Source organism: Alternaria metachromatica (assembly GCF_023757995.1).
Source record: "Alternaria metachromatica strain BMP 0045 chromosome Unknown scaffold_2, whole genome shotgun sequence".
Lineage (NCBI taxonomy): Eukaryota > Fungi > Ascomycota > Dothideomycetes > Pleosporales > Pleosporaceae > Alternaria > Alternaria metachromatica.
In genome coordinates this window covers 1,628,882-1,646,905 of record NW_026055493.1, presented here as the reverse complement: position 1 = coordinate 1,646,905, position 18,024 = coordinate 1,628,882, and the positions used below count along the sequence as shown (strand labels likewise).

General features: G+C 52.1%; 7 protein-coding genes across 7 annotated transcripts; 1 reads left to right on the top strand and 6 right to left on the bottom strand.

The window, feature by feature from the left end:
- Positions 1–75: 75 nt before the first annotated feature.
- On the bottom strand, positions 76–972 carry J4E83_001385 (uncharacterized protein; the record flags this gene model as incomplete). Its single annotated transcript, XM_049328341.1, has 3 exons — positions 76–470; positions 530–745; positions 798–972. 3 exons carry the CDS (start codon positions 970–972, stop codon positions 76–78), a joined length of 786 nt encoding a protein of 261 aa, XP_049192859.1.
- A 717-nt stretch (positions 973–1,689) lies between these two features.
- On the bottom strand, positions 1,690–2,096 carry J4E83_001384 (uncharacterized protein; the record flags this gene model as incomplete). The annotated part of the gene is made up of 1 exon (XM_049328340.1): positions 1,690–2,096. A coding segment is annotated over one exon (407 nt), but the record flags the coding sequence as incomplete, so codon positions are not given.
- A 2,182-nt stretch (positions 2,097–4,278) lies between these two features.
- On the bottom strand, positions 4,279–5,243 carry J4E83_001383 (uncharacterized protein; the record flags this gene model as incomplete). The annotated part of the gene is made up of 3 exons (XM_049328339.1): positions 4,279–4,710; positions 4,764–5,008; positions 5,060–5,243. 3 exons carry the CDS (start codon positions 5,241–5,243, stop codon positions 4,279–4,281), a joined length of 861 nt encoding a protein of 286 aa, XP_049192857.1.
- A 2,255-nt stretch (positions 5,244–7,498) lies between these two features.
- J4E83_001382 (uncharacterized protein) lies at positions 7,499–8,437 on the bottom strand (the record flags this gene model as incomplete). The annotated part of the gene is made up of 3 exons (XM_049328338.1): positions 7,499–7,720; positions 7,768–8,188; positions 8,244–8,437. 3 exons carry the CDS (start codon positions 8,435–8,437, stop codon positions 7,499–7,501), a joined length of 837 nt encoding a protein of 278 aa, XP_049192856.1.
- Positions 8,438–9,031: 594 nt separating this feature from the next.
- Positions 9,032–13,836, top strand: J4E83_001381 (uncharacterized protein; the record flags this gene model as incomplete). Its single annotated transcript, XM_049328337.1, has 4 exons — positions 9,032–9,062; positions 9,171–9,310; positions 9,364–13,752; positions 13,807–13,836. 4 exons carry the CDS (start codon positions 9,032–9,034, stop codon positions 13,834–13,836), a joined length of 4,590 nt encoding a protein of 1,529 aa, XP_049192855.1.
- Positions 13,837–14,138: 302 nt separating this feature from the next.
- On the bottom strand, positions 14,139–14,867 carry J4E83_001380 (uncharacterized protein; the record flags this gene model as incomplete). Its single annotated transcript, XM_049328336.1, has 1 exon — positions 14,139–14,867. The coding sequence occupies one exon, from the start codon at positions 14,865–14,867 to the stop codon at positions 14,139–14,141; it is 729 nt and encodes a 242-aa protein (XP_049192854.1).
- A 499-nt stretch (positions 14,868–15,366) lies between these two features.
- J4E83_001379 (uncharacterized protein) lies at positions 15,367–16,506 on the bottom strand (the record flags this gene model as incomplete). Its single annotated transcript, XM_049328335.1, has 2 exons — positions 15,367–16,415; positions 16,503–16,506. 2 exons carry the CDS (start codon positions 16,504–16,506, stop codon positions 15,367–15,369), a joined length of 1,053 nt encoding a protein of 350 aa, XP_049192853.1.
- Between the last annotated feature and the right edge of the window lie 1,518 nt (positions 16,507–18,024).

The window sequence follows — 18,024 nt, the reverse complement described above, 5'->3', positions numbered from 1 at the left end:
AATCAACATGACAATATCTCCGTCCGTCTAAACTCCGAAATCTGCAGTATGACAACATCAATCTCGGCTCAATTTTCAACCGTTCAGCAGCTTCTCATGCGCTCCTCCATATCTTTTACCTGCAACGGGAAATGTCTCCTGAGCTTTTCGAAGGTCTTCCATATCCTCATCGGTTAATTCTAACAGCTTGCTGTTCAGGGTAACGCGTTCAATGTTGGTAGACCCTGGAATGGGAATCGCCCCTTGCCGCGCTACCCAAGCGATAGCGACTTGTGCCGGTTTGAGGCCTTTGCTCTGGGCAATCTTCTCCACGGCCTCGGCAAGCTTGTAGTTCTGATCAAACACTTCAGGCTGGAAGCGATCGAACATCTTCGGGCGAAAATCGTTGGGCGAAAGATCATCGAGCGACTTAAAACTGCCCGTGAGCCAGCCCCGACCGACCGGACTGTACGCAATCACAGGTATCTCGACTATATTGGTGTTGTCAGTGTCGGATCTTCAAAGCAAATTCTTCCGCTGAAAGACATACGTTGGGAGCATGCTTCCATGATTCCATTGTGAAGTGGATCGGGTGTAAACAGGCTCAGCTCGATTTCTACGGCTGAGATCGGGTGAACGGCATGAGCTTTGCGAATGGTGTCTGCATTGACTTCGGATAGTCCAATGCCCCCAATCTTACCCTCTTTTACTAGCTCAGCCAAAGCTTTGATGGATGTTTCAACGGGCGTGTCGGGGTCGACGCGTGCTGGCAATTCATTAGTTGTTGCCACGAGATCAACTTGCGGATGTGCTCATACCCATCTCGAAAATATCTATGGCTTTCGCGCCCCCTAGTCCTTCGAGAGCTTGCTCCACGGATGCGCGAATAGCCTCTGGGCTTCCGGTAGGACCTGTTCCATGCTTGAAGGCGCCCTTGATATTTATGACAACCTTTTCAGCATCTTGAGGGTACTTTTCGAAGTAGTAGCGCATCAGATGTACGGAGTTTGACTCCGGCGTGCCATAGTGAAGACCCCCGTTCCATAGGTTTGCACCCTGGTCTAATGCGGCCTTCAGCAGACTAATTTGATGCTCGCGCTCGAATTGAGGAAATGGAGCAGGAAGACTTAAGCCTGAAGATTCTGTTGTCAGTAGGTTGCGTTTGGAATGCTCAGGCAGCGTGGAACGGACCTAACATCCCGAGCCCGACAGGGCCCACTGGCTTGCCGCACACGCGTGTAGCTGCTGCTCTTCTGATACTCATGGCGGGCGATAAATAGTAAAAGAAGCCTTGCAGATTGTCAAGTTATTGATAAGGGACGATCTGATTGAAATAGATGATACGGATGGCAGGCAACAACGACCATGCTCTTATAGCTTTATTCTGAACGGTGCTGCGAGCCACAACACCGTCCGTCCCCGCTTCTCGAGCATGCATAATTCGGCGTCATTTCAATGTTATGAGACAGTAGGAAGCAATTGTTGTTGCGCCGTTCCCGGTCCCCGTTGGGTGTTTGTGTGGCTTGCTGGAGAGGGAACGGAACACAGCGACCGCGCGGTGGCAGCTTGGTGGGCAGTCGGCGATTCGGGCGCTATTTCAACCTCCGCCCCCGTTCGAGCGGCGGCTCAGCACCCACCTGGCACGCAACCTCAACACACAATAAGTACATGTTACGGTCCTCCTCAATCGCAAGCAGGCGATTCCCAAAATTAGACCATTGAGAACTTGTTGTTCTTGTCATATACCATTATCCTCAGCAGCATACTCGCCGGATCGTCATCCGCATCCGGCCTAATCACCAGATTTTCCAACAGCACGAAGCCCATATGCTGGTACAGTGGAAATCCCATCGGACTTGCCTCAAGGCCTACGTCAATGCCAGCAGCCAGAGCCTGATCAACACCCCATTGAGTGAGCGCAGTGCCCGCACCGCGCCGACGATAGTCTGGATGGGTTGCAAGCAGAACGAGGTAGTAATTCTGAGGATACATCTTCTCCCAATATTTCGAGTGGGAATAGTTCAGCGCTTCCTGGAAGGCGATCATACGCTTCCGATCGCCATCGCGCCGTGGAAACTCCTTTCCTATAAGCCAGTTCTCCAGAAAGGTGATGTAGCCTGTCATTGCTCAGTATTGTGTTCATCGAGGTTCGCGCGTGCATGCTCACAGTGTAGCGCGTTAAACACGCCCTTGCTCCACAGGTTTGTCAGAGCCTGTGTGAACATGCTCTTCCCATTTCTCTCCCATAATGCGAAAGCGAATATTGTCGCTACTGCTTCTCCACGATCTTCGCGTTTTTCATCCAATGATGCGACTTCTTCAGCCACGATTAACGTGATTTTGGGATGGTAGAGGTAGTGTTTGAACACTTGCAACCAAAAGAATTGACTGTCATCAGGATATTGGCGCCTGTACCTCCAAATGAACTCGAATCCCGGGTCATCAGGTAGACTGGCAAGAGCGACTGTCGTTACTCGTGGAACGTCGCGAAGTTCAGCAAGCCTGACCCTGAAGGACGGTGTCGACGACATGCTGTTGGAAGCAGGACGGGGCGGACGGCCGCCTGAGCTGGGGCGAACCCCTCATTTTATCGTCAGGCAAAAGCCGCGGTACAGTACGCGGTTGGGTCTATAGGATCCTTTACTTCTCAGGCCTGCCACAAAATGTGTAGGTGTAAGACGGAGCTGCAGCCACCTGATTGCAAGTCCGAGATGATAGGCTGATAAGGTCCACGGAGACTTGAAGAAGGGGTGACCGCGTGCACGGGCCATGCAGCCTGCCGCTCCCCATCGATCGCCTCTGCCGCATTTTCCGCACGACATCAATGTGAAGATGTCGGTATGGGATCGGCTCTCTGTTGAGCTCGTTGATGAGGTAGCGTTTTTCGTCTTCTGATTCGATACTGTAGGCTAACGAAAGGTCCAGATTTTCTCCTACCTTGCAAGGCCCTTGACTGAACCCCGGTATCCATGGGACGAGAGGTCCCTTATCCACGAGTTTGATTACATATGTGGCCTCGGCGGCTATGATTACCCACATGTGCTTCACCGGGAGCTGGAGCTTCGGCTAGTCTGTAAAGGCTTCGACACCGCTATGACCCGTCTATACTTCCAACATAAATATGCGACATTTCACACCTGGGAGAACACAGCCATCTCGAGACTTCAGAAATACATCATAGAAGAAGATGCTAAGTTTGCACCTTGCATAAAGCGCTTACAGATCATGCTGTCTGAATCAAGACTGAGCCCAGATGGATTGTTCGAAAAGAGAGACGCCGACAACAATCCTGGGTTGGCTGGAAAGTTGGCCCTTTTGGTCGCGAACACGTCAGCCTTTGTCCCTCGGATCGAAGAGGCTGTCTCTAGATTACCAACGCTGAAGCGCCTAGTTTTCACGCTCGAAGAAAATTGGCGTAGCGCACCGTTAGAAGTTGATCAAAGAGACGATGAAGAATACGGCCTCAAGCTTGATCTCGACTTCCTGCAGCTTATTCGTAGCAACATCGCGAGCATATTCTCCTCGCCACGCATACATCTCCCTTTGCTGACTTATCTTCGACTTACGCTGCCCTCAGCATACGACATTGCGACCATTGGTGGTTGTATTTACGACGACATGGCCATGCAACTGCGACATTTGTTTTTGGAATACATCGATGGCACAGGGCCATTCGGTGATCGCGCGTACGACCTTGACGAGAGGTCTGTTAACGACGATCACGGAACCCCGCTCTACTCTAACCTGCAAACGCGTTTTCCAAATACGGATTACATGGACGGCATATGCACCTTTGTGTCGCGTTGTCGCAATCTCGAATCTCTTGGCCTGAAGGGCACTCAATACTGCAACCTTGAATCGCTCATGTGGCGCCCGACCGGAGATGGGCTCAAGACCTTATACATACACCGTGCGAGAACCCCTTCTTCAGTCTTACTTGCTCTCCTATCCCCGTCCACCAGTATCCCAGAGTCGTCGTCGAGCTCTAGAATTGTTTCGATGGAGCTTTCAGACGTGGACCTCCACGGAAGTGCGTGGAGCACGATCTTTGATCACTTGGGATATAGTCCGCTACTCGCCTACTTTGATGTGAAGGACATTTTGACAGGGAGGAGCGACCAAGGGAGCTTAGTCAATTTGATAAGAAAGGTTGATGCTCGGGAAGGTTACTTGGGTGAGGATTTGCAGGACCTATACCGGGAGAGTTTGGACAGTTTTTTGAATGGAGAAAGTAATGGCTGAGGTTATAGAGTACATGCGTGCCATTACTTATATCTGACTTGTCCAAATACAATCTGTTCAGAAAGCTAGGGTTTGTCCCGCCTCTTTAGTAACAGTCGCTTTAACGTTCGCGCTGCCCAATAGTTCGTACTTGTAGGGCAAGCTTTGCGCATTTAGCGTACCCTTGGGAGCTGTATTGGCGCTCTGCCCACCAAAGAACACGTCCTCGACGACTGCATATCCATCTTCCGCACTACTCTCCGTGTACACCATCTTCTTGCCACTGTTCTCAAAGACCGAGCTTTGAACCAGTGCTTGCGCACCCATGCGGGTGTTCACGCCCGTAGACTGCTCGTTGTAATAGTTGTTGAAGATGTGCGCAGTGCCAAATCGAAGCAACGGGCCGCGACTGTTGACGCGGTAGAAGTGGTTGTTCGCGTATGTCACGCGGAGATGGCCAGTGTCTTCGGCAGCGTTCTTGTCGGAATGGCCAACCAGGGTGCCTTTGGACTACGCTGCATTAGCCAAGGTGTATTTTCGTGAAGATGAACATGAGGACGTACATGGTTGTGAAAGTAGGTGTTGGAGATGGTTACGAAGTCTGCAGCGTGCGAAAGATCGACCAGGCCATCGTAGGTGTCTTTACCAACAGTCTCGTCACCATAGTAGTCGCAATGATCGACCCATACGTTGGTGGAGAGTTGAATGGTAGTGGCATCGCCATACTCAGCGAGTACCTTGCCGATCTTCATGTTGCGTACGATGACATTCTTCTGGCCCAGAATCGTGAGACCAATTCCAGTCAAGGCTGTAAAGCGTTAGTCAGGGCTCATGCAACTTAGAAGAGCTAATCGCATACAACTTCCAGTCTTCCCGATGATGGTCTTATCAGAGCCGACCTGCACTTTTGCAGCACCACTGATGGCTCCCTGAACTACGATGTTCAAAGGTCCGGAAGAGTTGGCCGCGGCCGAGAGCTGGGGTAAAGTGCTAACAGTTGTAGTAGGACCACCGGCTCCCCCCTTGGTCCCGCCATTTGCCATCGCGAAACCAACATTAGCAGCATCTGTAATGCTAGCCCTCTTCTCCAAGGCTCTTGCTGGTGTGTCCTGATAAGTTGGGGTAGGCGATGCTGTGACCGCGGCTACCGCAATGAGTAAAAAGGAGGTAGAAAGCTTCATGTCTAGTACTTGCTGCGATGTGAGATGATGGTGCTTGGTCGTTCTGGCAGAACCCATGTACACGTCGAAGCTCCATTATGTATAATGCGTCGGCGTTTGGACCGCAATAATTTTCGCTGATCGTCTCCGTGAAGCTCAAGGGGTGGCTTGATCTCCACCGACTTCATATAAATAATGAACCCTCTTAGGTGGGATTCGATGGCGAATGTCGCCGCGAAAACGCCTGAATACATGGAGTAACATGAATCATTCCGCGTGACCAATGTGTAGCTCAATTGGGTAGTTTGGACGTGCATCACGGCTGTGGCCGAGCGTTGGCTGATGCATGCGAAACATATCGGTCCGGAGAAACCCCTGGTTGGAGGAAGTTAGCTCAATCCGGTGACCCCAGATTTGCATCTATCTAGCATCACAATGCCAAGTCTGGGGAAAATTGTTAGCCTAAGGAATGTTGCGGGGAATACAACGCGTTGATAATGTTGATGTTGAAAGAATATGCTTGTGGATGATGCGCATGGTCGTAATCTGATTTTGGTGTGAATTAACATCGCGACATCGACCCCGGCACTAGAACTGAACACGACTGCAACGATTGAGGCATCCTCGATCTTCAAAGCCAGGCACGATTTTCGTAATCGGCGTTAGTACCTCCAACCATGATGTTCCCATTGCCATTGGCAACCGCAAAACCAGCACAACTGTGATCAAGTCTCGTGCAGCCGTCAATGACAGCCAAGACACTCCATGCAAGATCGATGCTATGCCATACAAGTCAGGTTTGTTCTGTTCCATAGTCGATTGTGCGGGGCAAAGGAGCGAAGATGAGCATACCAGTAACTACTCTCACGCTGACCCGTTGTACTTATACCAACGACAACGCCATTGAACCCGTGCCAACACACCGTTCTCGGTTCTCTACTGTCGAACTCACAGAGAGTTTTGCCGAGGATGCGAAGATAATTGAAGCAAGAAATGAGATTGTTGACGTCTGTGTAGGATTCATCTTCCGGGCCGCACACCAGTGTATTGTCTGAGGTGGCGGTTTGAGCTGCAGGGTGTTAGATGATGTCCACCTGAAAATGCGACAGGTACTTGTAAGGATACGTGCTCACCGCTGGAACCTCGTACTATTGGCCACTCAATGAGATCAGCTATAGTAAGATTCAGAGACGCTAGAGACGGGAAACCTGGTCCTGGGATAAGTTCGGAGTGCACGTCTGGGATTGCACCTGAACAGTTTCCGAGCGTCAAGAGGGAGACAATGGGAAGACAGATTCTGAAAAGCATGGTGGACAGAGAGGCGCCTCTAACATGCCAACACCTGGATTGGCCTCGAATATATCCTGTTACGCAATAGCTATGTTTCCGTCAACTTTACGCTATTCATTGCCCTGGCCATAGTGTGATTGCTGCAAAACTTGATTGTCGCTTTCCTGTACACGTCGCATAGGTTAGCTTCGGGTACGACTGACATAGAAGAGTTAAACGTACCAGGCAGAATGTCCAACAACGTTCATCAATGTGCAAATCATGTGCTTGTTGCACAGGATGATAGACCGATTTCGCACGAGGTTACTGCGCGTGGGTGCTATCGATTGATAGCCATGCGATCACAACTCAGCACATGCACCCGGGGAACGCGCGTAACAGCCCGATGAGAAAAAGGACCCACAAACACGGTTACATGTGTATCGTGACAATGCTCGGCTCCTGTGATTGTGAACGACTACGGTAGCTGTCAACGGGTACTCCGTCGTTGCAGTCGCACCAAAATATTTTCCAAATATCCGTTCAATTGAAACGACGCAAGAAAAAGGCAGTGGAATGGCGCTCGGATGGGTGTTGGATACGAATTTGAGTAAAAGACGATGGATTCAGAAACAACCATGCGAGTGGGGATGATGTGATGCGACGTATAGATGGCTGTACAATAGACGTGATATACCAAATCAGCTCGTGCTGACAAGTGTCGTGCCTCAACACAGTGACCAGGTGTATCCAGGGAAGCGATCGCTGCCCGCGGAGTAGAAAGCATTCCTACCAACCAGCAAACGAGCGCCATCGCGCCAAATAACAAAACAATGCAGGTGCAGTGGGAATGCAGTACCAACATGTGTCTACCTATCTCTGCCTAGTCTTTCCTCGTAGTCATCCACCAATTCGTATGCCGGCCTAAACTTCGGCTTCGAGGCGCCTGTCCCATTCGCAGTCTGGGGTACTTGTTGCGTAGACGGCTGGCGTACGAGCTTTGGGTTTGGGTGAGTATCAGTAGTTCCACCTAATGAGGTATATCCGCGGTCGTATAGCGAGCAGTAAGGTATGTTGAGGAAACGTATAAACTGAAGAAGTCAGTCAGCAAATCATACAGTGTGTGTATTGCGCGTACGGTCCATATATCCACATAGTGCCAGTCTATGACAGGATGTATCCGCACAAAGGCTGGCCACCCGGAGTCGGTCGGGTCAAAGAACTTCAGATGTTGGCCATGCGGATCCGTCCGCCGTGTCCCCACCAGGATCGCCTTGACAGATGGCGTGTCTTTCAAGTAGTCGGCGAAGGCAGCCTTCATGGGTTTCGCGTATTCTAGCAAGGCGAGCCAATATATCTTGCTACTATGCGCGACGAACTCCTCGACCTCGGGAAAGGGATGTGCGTCCTGTATGTACACGCATTGTACGGCGGTTTCGATGCTGGACGAGGGATTTGGGGTCTGCGTAAGACCCCGCCTGTGCATGGCGCAGAGGTATAGTATAAGGAGAACTAAACAGTCTTTGCCGCCATTATACGATAAAGACAGCTCTGGTAGACTACGTAGCTGTCAGTCCCTAGCTTCCGCACGCCGCCTACATGGTCAGCACCAACCTGTACTTCTCCAGAGCCTCTCCTATGACCCTCAGCGAGGTTCGCGTCTGCTCCTGCACATTCTTGACGCGATCAGACACATCTGTCGCGTCGAGAAACGTGACTATGCGGTCATTGATGCGCGTGCATAGCTCGTCGAAGGGCAGCGGGGTATCGGAGACAAGGGGATCTGAAAATCCGGAGGCGGTATTCATTGCAGCAAAAGTGCGCTAATCACGACATCAGATGCAGATGTAGGCGATTACGGTAGGGGTAGTGTCGACGATTGGCCGTACGGGGGTGCTGGTTCATGCCATGATGCGTGTGTCGGCCATGCCAGGAGAGGCGAACAGGTGGAGGTAGCCGGTGCCTTATCGATAAGCGGCATGGATCCTCGGCACGTCTCCATGCGGCAAGGCGGCGGCTGCTTCACCTGGCCACTCAGGCAGCGGACAGTAAGCATCGCAGCGGCCATCGGACGGGGCTCCACCACGAGATGCACCATGGGAGAAATTCGGTCTTGAGGCTCGCGTCGAGCTCTACAAGGCGATCTAGGCTGATTGATTACACCGAACGCGCATCTATGATGGTCTGATTCGCCGCTCTTCGGCCCTCGCCCCAGACCCTGACTTGCACTAAAGAATTGCGTGCTTTCGGCACGCGTTGTCATGACCTCTTAAAGGGAATTTTTCCACTGCCGTTGCCGCTGACTATGAGGACTGTCGCCGACGGTCCGAAGTACTACTACTGCTCGTCTCCCCCGTAGACACTTCCTTACTGTTACCGTCAACCCTGAATTCGCAGTCAATATGGGGTCTATCTCGACTGCAGGAGAGGCTGGTACGTCCCCGCAACCATTCGCCCCACCAATGCTCTACCCCATCATGTCGCCATGGGAGAGTAGTGGGAGGCTGCAAATGCACATATACTGACCTGCATGCTGCGTAGTGGCCCGAATTGCCCACCTGGCCTCCGACGTGATCGTATCGGTCGTCCCTTCCTTCACAACCGAGTCCGAGTTCTCGGAGCCTCTGCGGGGACTCCAGAAGCACAACGCGCCCAGCGTTGTTTGCAAGACACAGCCAGAGGTGTGTTCGCATGCTCACTGCAGCCGAATGGCTCGCACTAACATCCTCCCCAGATCCTCACTGTCCGCCAAAATGCCGACCCTCTGCTCTCCGTCTTCCAGCCCATCCGCTCGGGCAAGCTCACCAGCGTCACCACAACCTCGTCCATTCTCGTAAAGTCGATACCGCATCTTTACAAGCTCGCACAATATCCCGTCGTCCTCCACGTATCAGTGGCGCCCTCGGGCTTCCCTGACTTCTCCGACATCACCTCCATCAGACAGTCTGGATTCGCCTTCATCCAATCCGAGACGCTACAAGAGTTGCAAGATCTTGCGCTCACTGCCCATGCTTTGGCCATCAAGTCGGGCAAGGGTGTCATCCACTTCTTCGATTCGGGCGCGACCGCTTTCAAGAAGACTGTCGAGGTAGAGGATGCCGACCTGGTCCGAAGCGTCATCGACCTGGACGCGGTGGCGGCATACCAAAACACCAAGTCGGACGAGACCACACTATACGCCGACGATGGCAGGAACCCGACACTGTCCTTCGCTCGGAGTCAGGCTGTCAATGCCGCTCCAGCAGCAGCGCCTGTCAGCCTTCCCGAGCATCCCAAGTCGCTTCCTGCATCCGAGAGGAACAGCCAACGCGCCGATTCTTCTTCTGGCTCGTCGCAGCGCGATGCTAGCACGAGCGGTGCGTCAGTGTCCTCGGCAACCACAGTTGAGTCATTGATCTCCAAGCCCGTTTCCTCAGAGGATATCTACCGCTTCGCCACACAGATTTGGGGAACCATCCGTGATGCCACTGGACGAAGCTACGATGCCTTTGCTTTCTCTGGCACTGGTAACGAGGAGGCTGCCATTTTCCTCTTTGGTGCCGACACTGCTGTCTGGGCTACCGAGTTGGACAGCGTGGAGGAGACCAAGGCATACGCCAACACAGCCGTCATCACGGCCAGGCTATACCGTCCCTGGTTGGGGGCGTCCCTTGCCCCTTTGCTTCCCCGGTCGCTTAAGAGGATCGCGGTGCTGGAGCAAGTTCGACGAAAGACTACCCGATGGGGCCCTGTACTGCTCGACCTTCTGATGTCGCTCAAGTCGACTGGTGGCGCCTCTCCTACGGTTGTAGGATACCAACTTGGCTACATCAACGAGGACACTGTGTCGCAAGCAATGCGCGGCGTTTACCAGAACTTGATGAGCGAGACGCCTGTACAAAACCTCGTCATCGGCAACCTCGATGGACCGGAGCCCCAGGCTATCAAGGTCGAGCAACCAGGGTTAGAGAACGCCTACATGAAGATCTTGAACCAGGTCTTCGGTGAGAAGCTTCACATTGCTAACCAGCTTGGTTCGCAGCACGCCGGTATCTCCAACGAGATCTCCTCCACCCCAGAGTACGGATTCGGCTCGCTAGTAGCGCGCAAGGAACATCGTCAGCGATTCGTGGACGAGGCTGCGGCTGCTTCCAAGGAGAACGCTTTCACCACACAAGCGCCCAGGGAGTGGCTGTCGAAGTGGGCACTGAACGCCGATGATACCGACAAGGCTAATGACCTTGCCTCTGAAGTCATCGCACGCTTGGGTACTGACGGCTCGCCCGCTGCCAGTCAGCTGTTGTCATCAAAGAAGCTGTTCTACAAGGAATCACCATGGTTGATTGGCTCTGACGCCTGGGCGTACGACCTGGGTAACTCTGGTGTGCACCACGTCCTTGCCTCTGGCGAAAATGTCAACATGCTCATCGTCGACTCAACACCATATTCCGAGCGCGCAGCCGCTGACGCTGCGAGGCGGAAGAAGGATATTGGTCTGTATGCAATGAACTTCGGCAACGCTTACGTGGCATCGGTCGCTGTATACAGCTCCTACACCCAGGTTCTTGAGGCTATGATCGAGGCTGACAAGTTCAACGGTCCCTCCGTCGTGCTTGCTTACCTGCCGTACGAGAAGGAGAACGACACGCCCCTGACTGTCTTGCAAGAGACCAAGAAGGCTGTTGACCTTGGTTACTGGCCATTGTACCGATGGGACCCACGCGCCGAGGAGAAGGGTGAAGAGAACTTCAAACTTGACTCGGAGCGAATCAAGAAGGAGCTAGAAGAGTTCCTGTCCCGTGACAACTACATGTCTCAGGTCATGAAGAGACATCCTGAGTTCTCATCCAACATCTCTGGATCCTACGGAACGGAAGTCAGGCAACTGCAAAAGCGCAAGGCCAAGGATGCTTACAGCAAGCTTCTTGAAGGACTCCAGGGCGACCCTATGACCATTCTCTTCGCTTCCGACAACGGTAACGCTGAGAACCTAGCCAAGCGTCTAGGGAATCGCGGCAAGGCTCGTGGTCTCAAGACTATGGTCATGGCTATGGACGACTTCCCAATCGAAGATCTGCCCAACGAGCAGAACGTCATCCTGATGACTAGTGTAGCTGGACAAGGAGAGTTCCCTCAGAATGGTCGCACGTTCTGGGAGACCGTCAAGGACTCTACGGATCTGGATCTTGCAACAGTCAACTTTGGTGTCTTCGGTCTTGGTGACAGTCACTATTGGCCGCGTAAGGAGGACAAGATCTACTACAACAAGCCCGCAAAGGACCTACATGCTCGTCTGCTCACTCTTGGTGCTAAGCCTCTGGCCGAGTGTGGTCTTGGAGATGACCAAGACCCAGACGCTTACCAGACTGCGTACTCTGAGTGGGAGCCAAAACTCTGGGAGCAGCTTGGTGTTGCCAACGTCGAGAACCTACCTGAGGAACCGGCGCCGCTGACCAACGAGGATATGAAGGCCGCTTCCAACTTCCTCCGAGGAACCATTGAGGAGGGTTTGGCCGACACCAGCACCGGCGCCATCTCTGCAAGCGATCAACAGCTCACCAAGTTCCACGGAACCTACATGCAAGATGACCGTGACCTCCGCGACCAACGCAAGGCCCAGGGTCTCGAGCCAGCATACTCCTTCATGATCCGCTGCCGACTACCTGGTGGTGTCTCGACGCCGAAGCAATGGCTACAGATGGACGAGATCAGCACGAAGCTCGGTAACGAGACCATGAAGCTTACCACTCGCCAAACCTTCCAATTCCACGGCGTCGTGAAGGGTAAACTCAAGCCGGCTATGCAGGCTATCAACAAAGCCTTGATGACCACTATCGCGGCTTGCGGTGATGTCAACCGAAACGTCATGTGCAGCTCTCTCCCAACTCAATCAAAGTACCACGGCCAGGTCCAGAACATTGCACAGAAGATCAGCGATCACCTTCTTCCTTCTACCACCGCCTACCACGAGATTTGGCTGGAGGATGATGAGACAAAGGAGAAGCGCAAGATCGCTGGTGAAGCTGTCCAGGACCACGAGCCACTCTATGGCCCTCTCTACCTCCCGCGAAAGTTCAAGATCACCATTGCCATTCCACCTCACAACGACACCGATGTTTACGCTCACGATATTGGTCTCATTGCCATCAAGGGTGAGGATGATAACCTCGTAGGTTTCAACCTACTTGCTGGTGGCGGTATGGGTGTGACGCACAACAACAAGAAGACCTACCCGCGAACTGGAAGCATGTTCGGCTACGTCGCAGCCGACCAAGTGCACATTGCTTGCGAGAAGATCATGCTCGTCCAACGTGACCACGGTGACCGCAAGAACAGGAAGCACGCCCGTCTCAAGTACACCATTGATGACATGGGTATCGATGTTTTCAAGGGAAAGGTCGAAGAGCTCTGGGGACAGAAGTTCGACGAGCCCAGACCTTTCAAGTTCCAAAGCAACATCGACACCTTTGGCTGGCAGAAGGACGAGACTGGTCTCAACCACTTCACTTTCTTCATTGAAAATGGCCGCATTGAAGACACTGCCGACTTCCCAATGAAGACTGGTCTGATCGAGGTGGCGAAGGTACACAAGGGCGAGTTCAGGTTGACTGGTAACCAGCACTTGATCTTGGCCAACGTCGCCGACGAAGACCTGCCTGCTATGAAGGAGCTGCTCAAGAAGTGGAAGCTTGACAACACCAACTTCTCTGCAATGAGGTTGTCCAGTTCTGCCTGTGTTGCCTTCCCCACTTGCGGTCTTGCTATGGCTGAGTCTGAGCGCTACCTACCTGAGCTGATCTCCAAGCTCGAGGGCACGCTCGAAGAATCTGGGCTACGACAAGACAGCATCGTCATGCGCATGACTGGTTGCCCCAACGGTTGCGCACGTCCATGGCTTGCTGAGATTGCTTTCGTCGGCAAGGCTTATGGCGCGTACAACATGTACCTTGGTGGTGGCTACCACGGTCAAAGGCTGAACAAGCTTTACAGGAGCTCGATCAAGGAAGAAGAGATCCTTGAGATTCTGCAGCCTATAATCAAGCAGTATGCCAAGGAGAGGAACGAGGGTGAGCACTTTGGTGACTTCGTCATCAGGAAGGGCTACATCAACGAGACCACTCATGGAACAAACTTCCACGACAACGTAAGTTCCAGGGAATCAGACCCTTCATGAGATGCATTGCTAACACCCGCATAGACTGCGGAAATGGAGTCAGATGGCGAGTAAGCCTATCATTTCGGTGTGAAGTTGGAGGGTTTATTGGATTTTGTCGCGTCTCGTCGCTCTCATGAAACTTTATGAACATTTTCCGGCGTTATATGGAGAGGTCTCAGCGGTTGGGAAACGTCTTGTCTATACTTTATGCCTTATCGCATGATCAAAAGGAATGAATGATACCATAGCATGTTCAATGCTTCTGTTCGTAGCTTTAGCTTCCGTTGGCTTTCGATCTGATGTTTGATCTTGCGATGATTCCTGACCCACCGCCTGGCACGAAAACAGCTGACTTGAGTGCGAGTCTTCCCTCTTTACGGGCTCAGCCTCTCAATCTTCCACTCTGCCCCCTTCATCTTCTCGGTGTTGTCCTCCCCGCCCACCTTCCTGTAAACAAAGCGATCATGCAGCCGACTTGGCCGTCCCTGCCAAAACTCCACCATATCCGGCACAATTCTCAGCCCACCCCAAAACTCCGGCACGGGGATCTTGTCCTTGCCATCAAACCTCTTCTCCACATCCTCTACTCTCTTCTCTAGCTGCTCCCTGCTCTCAATCACACTACTCTGCTGACTTGCCCACGCCCCAATTCTTGAACCGCGAATCCTCGTATCGTAATAGACCTGTGACTCCTCATTCGTGAGCCGCTCTACTGTTCCCTCGACACGAATTTGACGCTCCAGTTCGCGCCAGTGGAAAGTCAATGCCGCGTGAGGATTGCTCCGTATATCGCTCGCCTTGCGACTTGTATCGAAGTTTGAGTAGATGACAAAGCCGCGCTCGTCCAGCTCTTTCATGTAGAGCGTGCGTGCTGACACTCTTCCACTGGGTAGTTCTGCGGTGGATAAGACGACGGTTTCGGGCTGGTACACGTTGTTCGCTTGCGCTTCCTGGAACCACTTGTGGAATTGGTCGGTTGGCGAGGGGAGGAGGTCCTCGCGGTCTAGCGCGCCTTTGTTGTATTGGGTTGCATGGCCGGGATCGTCGGAGTTGCTTGTTGGTGCGAAGATCTTCTTCGCTGACTCGGTGGCTGAGTGCAGCATGCTTTTTGGTCGGTGTTGAGGATGTTGTGTAACGAAAGGTGATGTGAAGTAGCGTATAGAACTCGTAGTTGGGACGGTTCTCGAATATCTATTGAGGATGCTTGTACACCTGGATGCGAGCATTGGTCACTTCAAGCTGTGGTGGAGGTTGATACGTTGACTCACTTCGTGGCGTGATCTGAGCGATGCAGTGCTCGGAATGAGTCCTCTCACGATCGGAACGAAGTGGGGTGACGTAACTAGATGCTAGCGCGATTATCGACCAGCCACCCATCGCGTGCCACTTGGGCCATGACACGAGCCTCACGCGTTTACTGACAGCTAGCAAAAGAGATGAAACATCGAAGCTCTTGTGCATTGATGTCTTTATTATGAGAACGCGACTTCCTTCCAGATTTGCCGCCCTGAAGAATTTGAAGCTTTCCCAATTCAGAGCGCGCTAAACCCATCGCACCTGCCCGAACATCGACGCGTCCGAAGAGTATCAAACAGCCATTTTCTAATCAGCCATCAATCTCAAGCAGTCCTCCTGTTCATCAAGGTCGTACCTCACACTCGTCTTAACTTTCTTATCTCCTTTGTAGTGTGCCCTCTCCCTCAGCAGCCGTTGTGTCTCGGTGTCGAATCCATACGTTAGTGTGGGAAGCGCGGACTCCTTCCACACTGGTATTCTCAGTCGCGCAGACTCGATTATAACGAGAATCACGTATAGGATTCCTATCGAGAGCATCGCGACCGGAAAAGCCATGTATGCCCAGTCGACACGTACGTGTGTGACCCAGCGTTGTGTGACGCCCTCAAGTCGATCGGGGGAGGTATTGCGCATCTGGTTTGTGAGACTACGAGCCACATTCTCGAATGTTGTGGTCAGGTTCGTCGAGTTCCATAATGCATCCACGAAAGCCGGTGCGTCTCTGTCCGGAAAGGCGATCAAAGAGGGCGGTGGTTTACCACTGGGCTTTGCAGCATATCTCGTGAAGGCGTGGAGATAGTCGATGGTATTTCGAAGAAGCGCGTGAGATATGTTCACCTCTTGCGCCGCCATTGCAGAGAAGCCCCCCGCCTGTTGGGGAGGAATAAGAAGCCGAAGGTCATGTCTCGGGAAATCTATGGTGGGATTGTATAGGTCGTATCCAATACTGTCCAGGTATCTTTCGTCTTCCGAAGTCAGAGGTCCAAGGGACTTGTATATCTTATGTGAGTCAGGGTCTCGAACAGCCCAAGACCCGATAACGTTCTCCTCGACGAGACCGTTCTTACTACTGGCTTGGTAGATGTTCGAACAGAAATACAACGCGCATTCTGTTGCAACAGGATGTGACGACTCCCATGACACATTTGATTTGACCCAGTCATCAGCAGCTCTGATGATTTTGAAGCTCATCATCAGAGTTTGCACGTCCGAATGTTTTAGAGTCTGGCGTGCAGTAGACCCGGTCTTTACTGTCATAAAGGTTCGGGGGACCCCTGATTCAGCGCCGGTAGTGTACTTGTACCAATCATCGTCGTCTACTTTCGATAAACCGTTGAAGTTCTTGATCTCAATCTCTGGTAGAGAGAACACGGAATACGGTCTGAATTCAGTTTTACGAAGTCAGTATATATCTCACATACAATCCGTACGGATATACTTACCCATCGAAGTGAATATTGGTGGGGCTTGGGATACTCGTCCCATTCGATCCTTGCGACCCATTGAACACGAGCGTATCAGAGACATCCTTGCAAGAACTGCACACAGCAGCCGAGACAAATACTGGCCAGGTACAGTTACCAGTAGCGCAAGTAAAGGCGACAGTGTTGGGGGTGTTCGTGGATGCATTATAGAACCCTGCATTGACAGAGCTGACAATACCAAAGTCTGGCCGACTCTTAGTGTATGTGTTTTGTATCATACCAGACGGTACTTTGTTGGAAATTAAGGGTCCGCCTGGATTCTCGATTATGTATCCACCATCAACTCTCAAAGCTCGACCGATGGTAGCACTAGAGAATGACCCGATATCGACAGCGTTGGAGCCTGCCGCTATGTCATCGAGTTTTCCGTAGGTAGAAATGACCGCCTGGAAAAAGGGGTCGAAGGCGACTGTACCTAGAAAAGCGCAGTTATGTCAGCCTCATTCTAATGTATTCTGCAGCGTCTCACATTAACAAGTGCGTAAACTGGCTATCGAAAGTAGTGTAGGTCGACCTGGTATGACATACCTACGGTTACTAGAGCACCCAACGCTGCCCAATGTCTGCAAGTGAATCAGTTTTGCGATACGTGTTAACAATATAAGATATCTTTACCTGAAACGTAACCAAACGAAAAGACGAGACCCGCCCCAGGGTCCTCGGCTTGCTTCGTCGAACCTTTCGAATGCAAGCACAGAATCTGACCTTCGATTAAGCCAGCTCCATTTCTACTGTCCAACGCAGGCACTCATAGCAAATGCCAGAGCAGTCCTTGCTACCGTACCGAGAGCGGCTACCCAGGTGTTGAGCGTGAAGATGAATGTCCAGGCTGTGATCGGCTTGTTGTTTTGGCCAATGAGAATGATGACGATCGCGGCGATTGAGGCGATGCTTGCGATCAATGCGAGAATCTCAAAAATCCATGAGAGCATGGTTTTGCGAAGGCGATGAGACTTTTTGCTTGCTTTCTCAAAACTTACGACATCCGGGCTGGTATTCGAGACTGCAGCTGCTCGCTCAGTGGCAGGGTCGGTACTGAGATAACGTGTAGAGTTGGAGTGTACGAGAGGCTCTTCAGAAGCATCCACATCGTCTGCGAAGCTATAGGTTGCTGCTTGGAATGACATAGGTCGTCGCGAAGAGCCGTACCGTCCTGTCGAAGTGGCAGACGAGCGACTAAACTGGGGGGATATCGATCTTCCGTCGTTCATCTTGGAGTTCGTATGTAGACTAGAAACTCAGTACATAGTGAGTGAGAAAGCTGAATCGCATCCAGACGTTTATGGAGCGGAAGGCTGCTACAAATGGCTGAGTGAGCTGAAACTACAACAGCGTAGAAAGCGCCCCAGGTCTAGTCAGCCACGCCCATGGCGCTCTTGATGAGAGATTCTTGTTGGACCACCAGTGGTGCCAACCTCAGCCGTGTGACCTCACAATATGCACGAACGATAAGGGCAACTTCTGGCCCCCATTATCCACC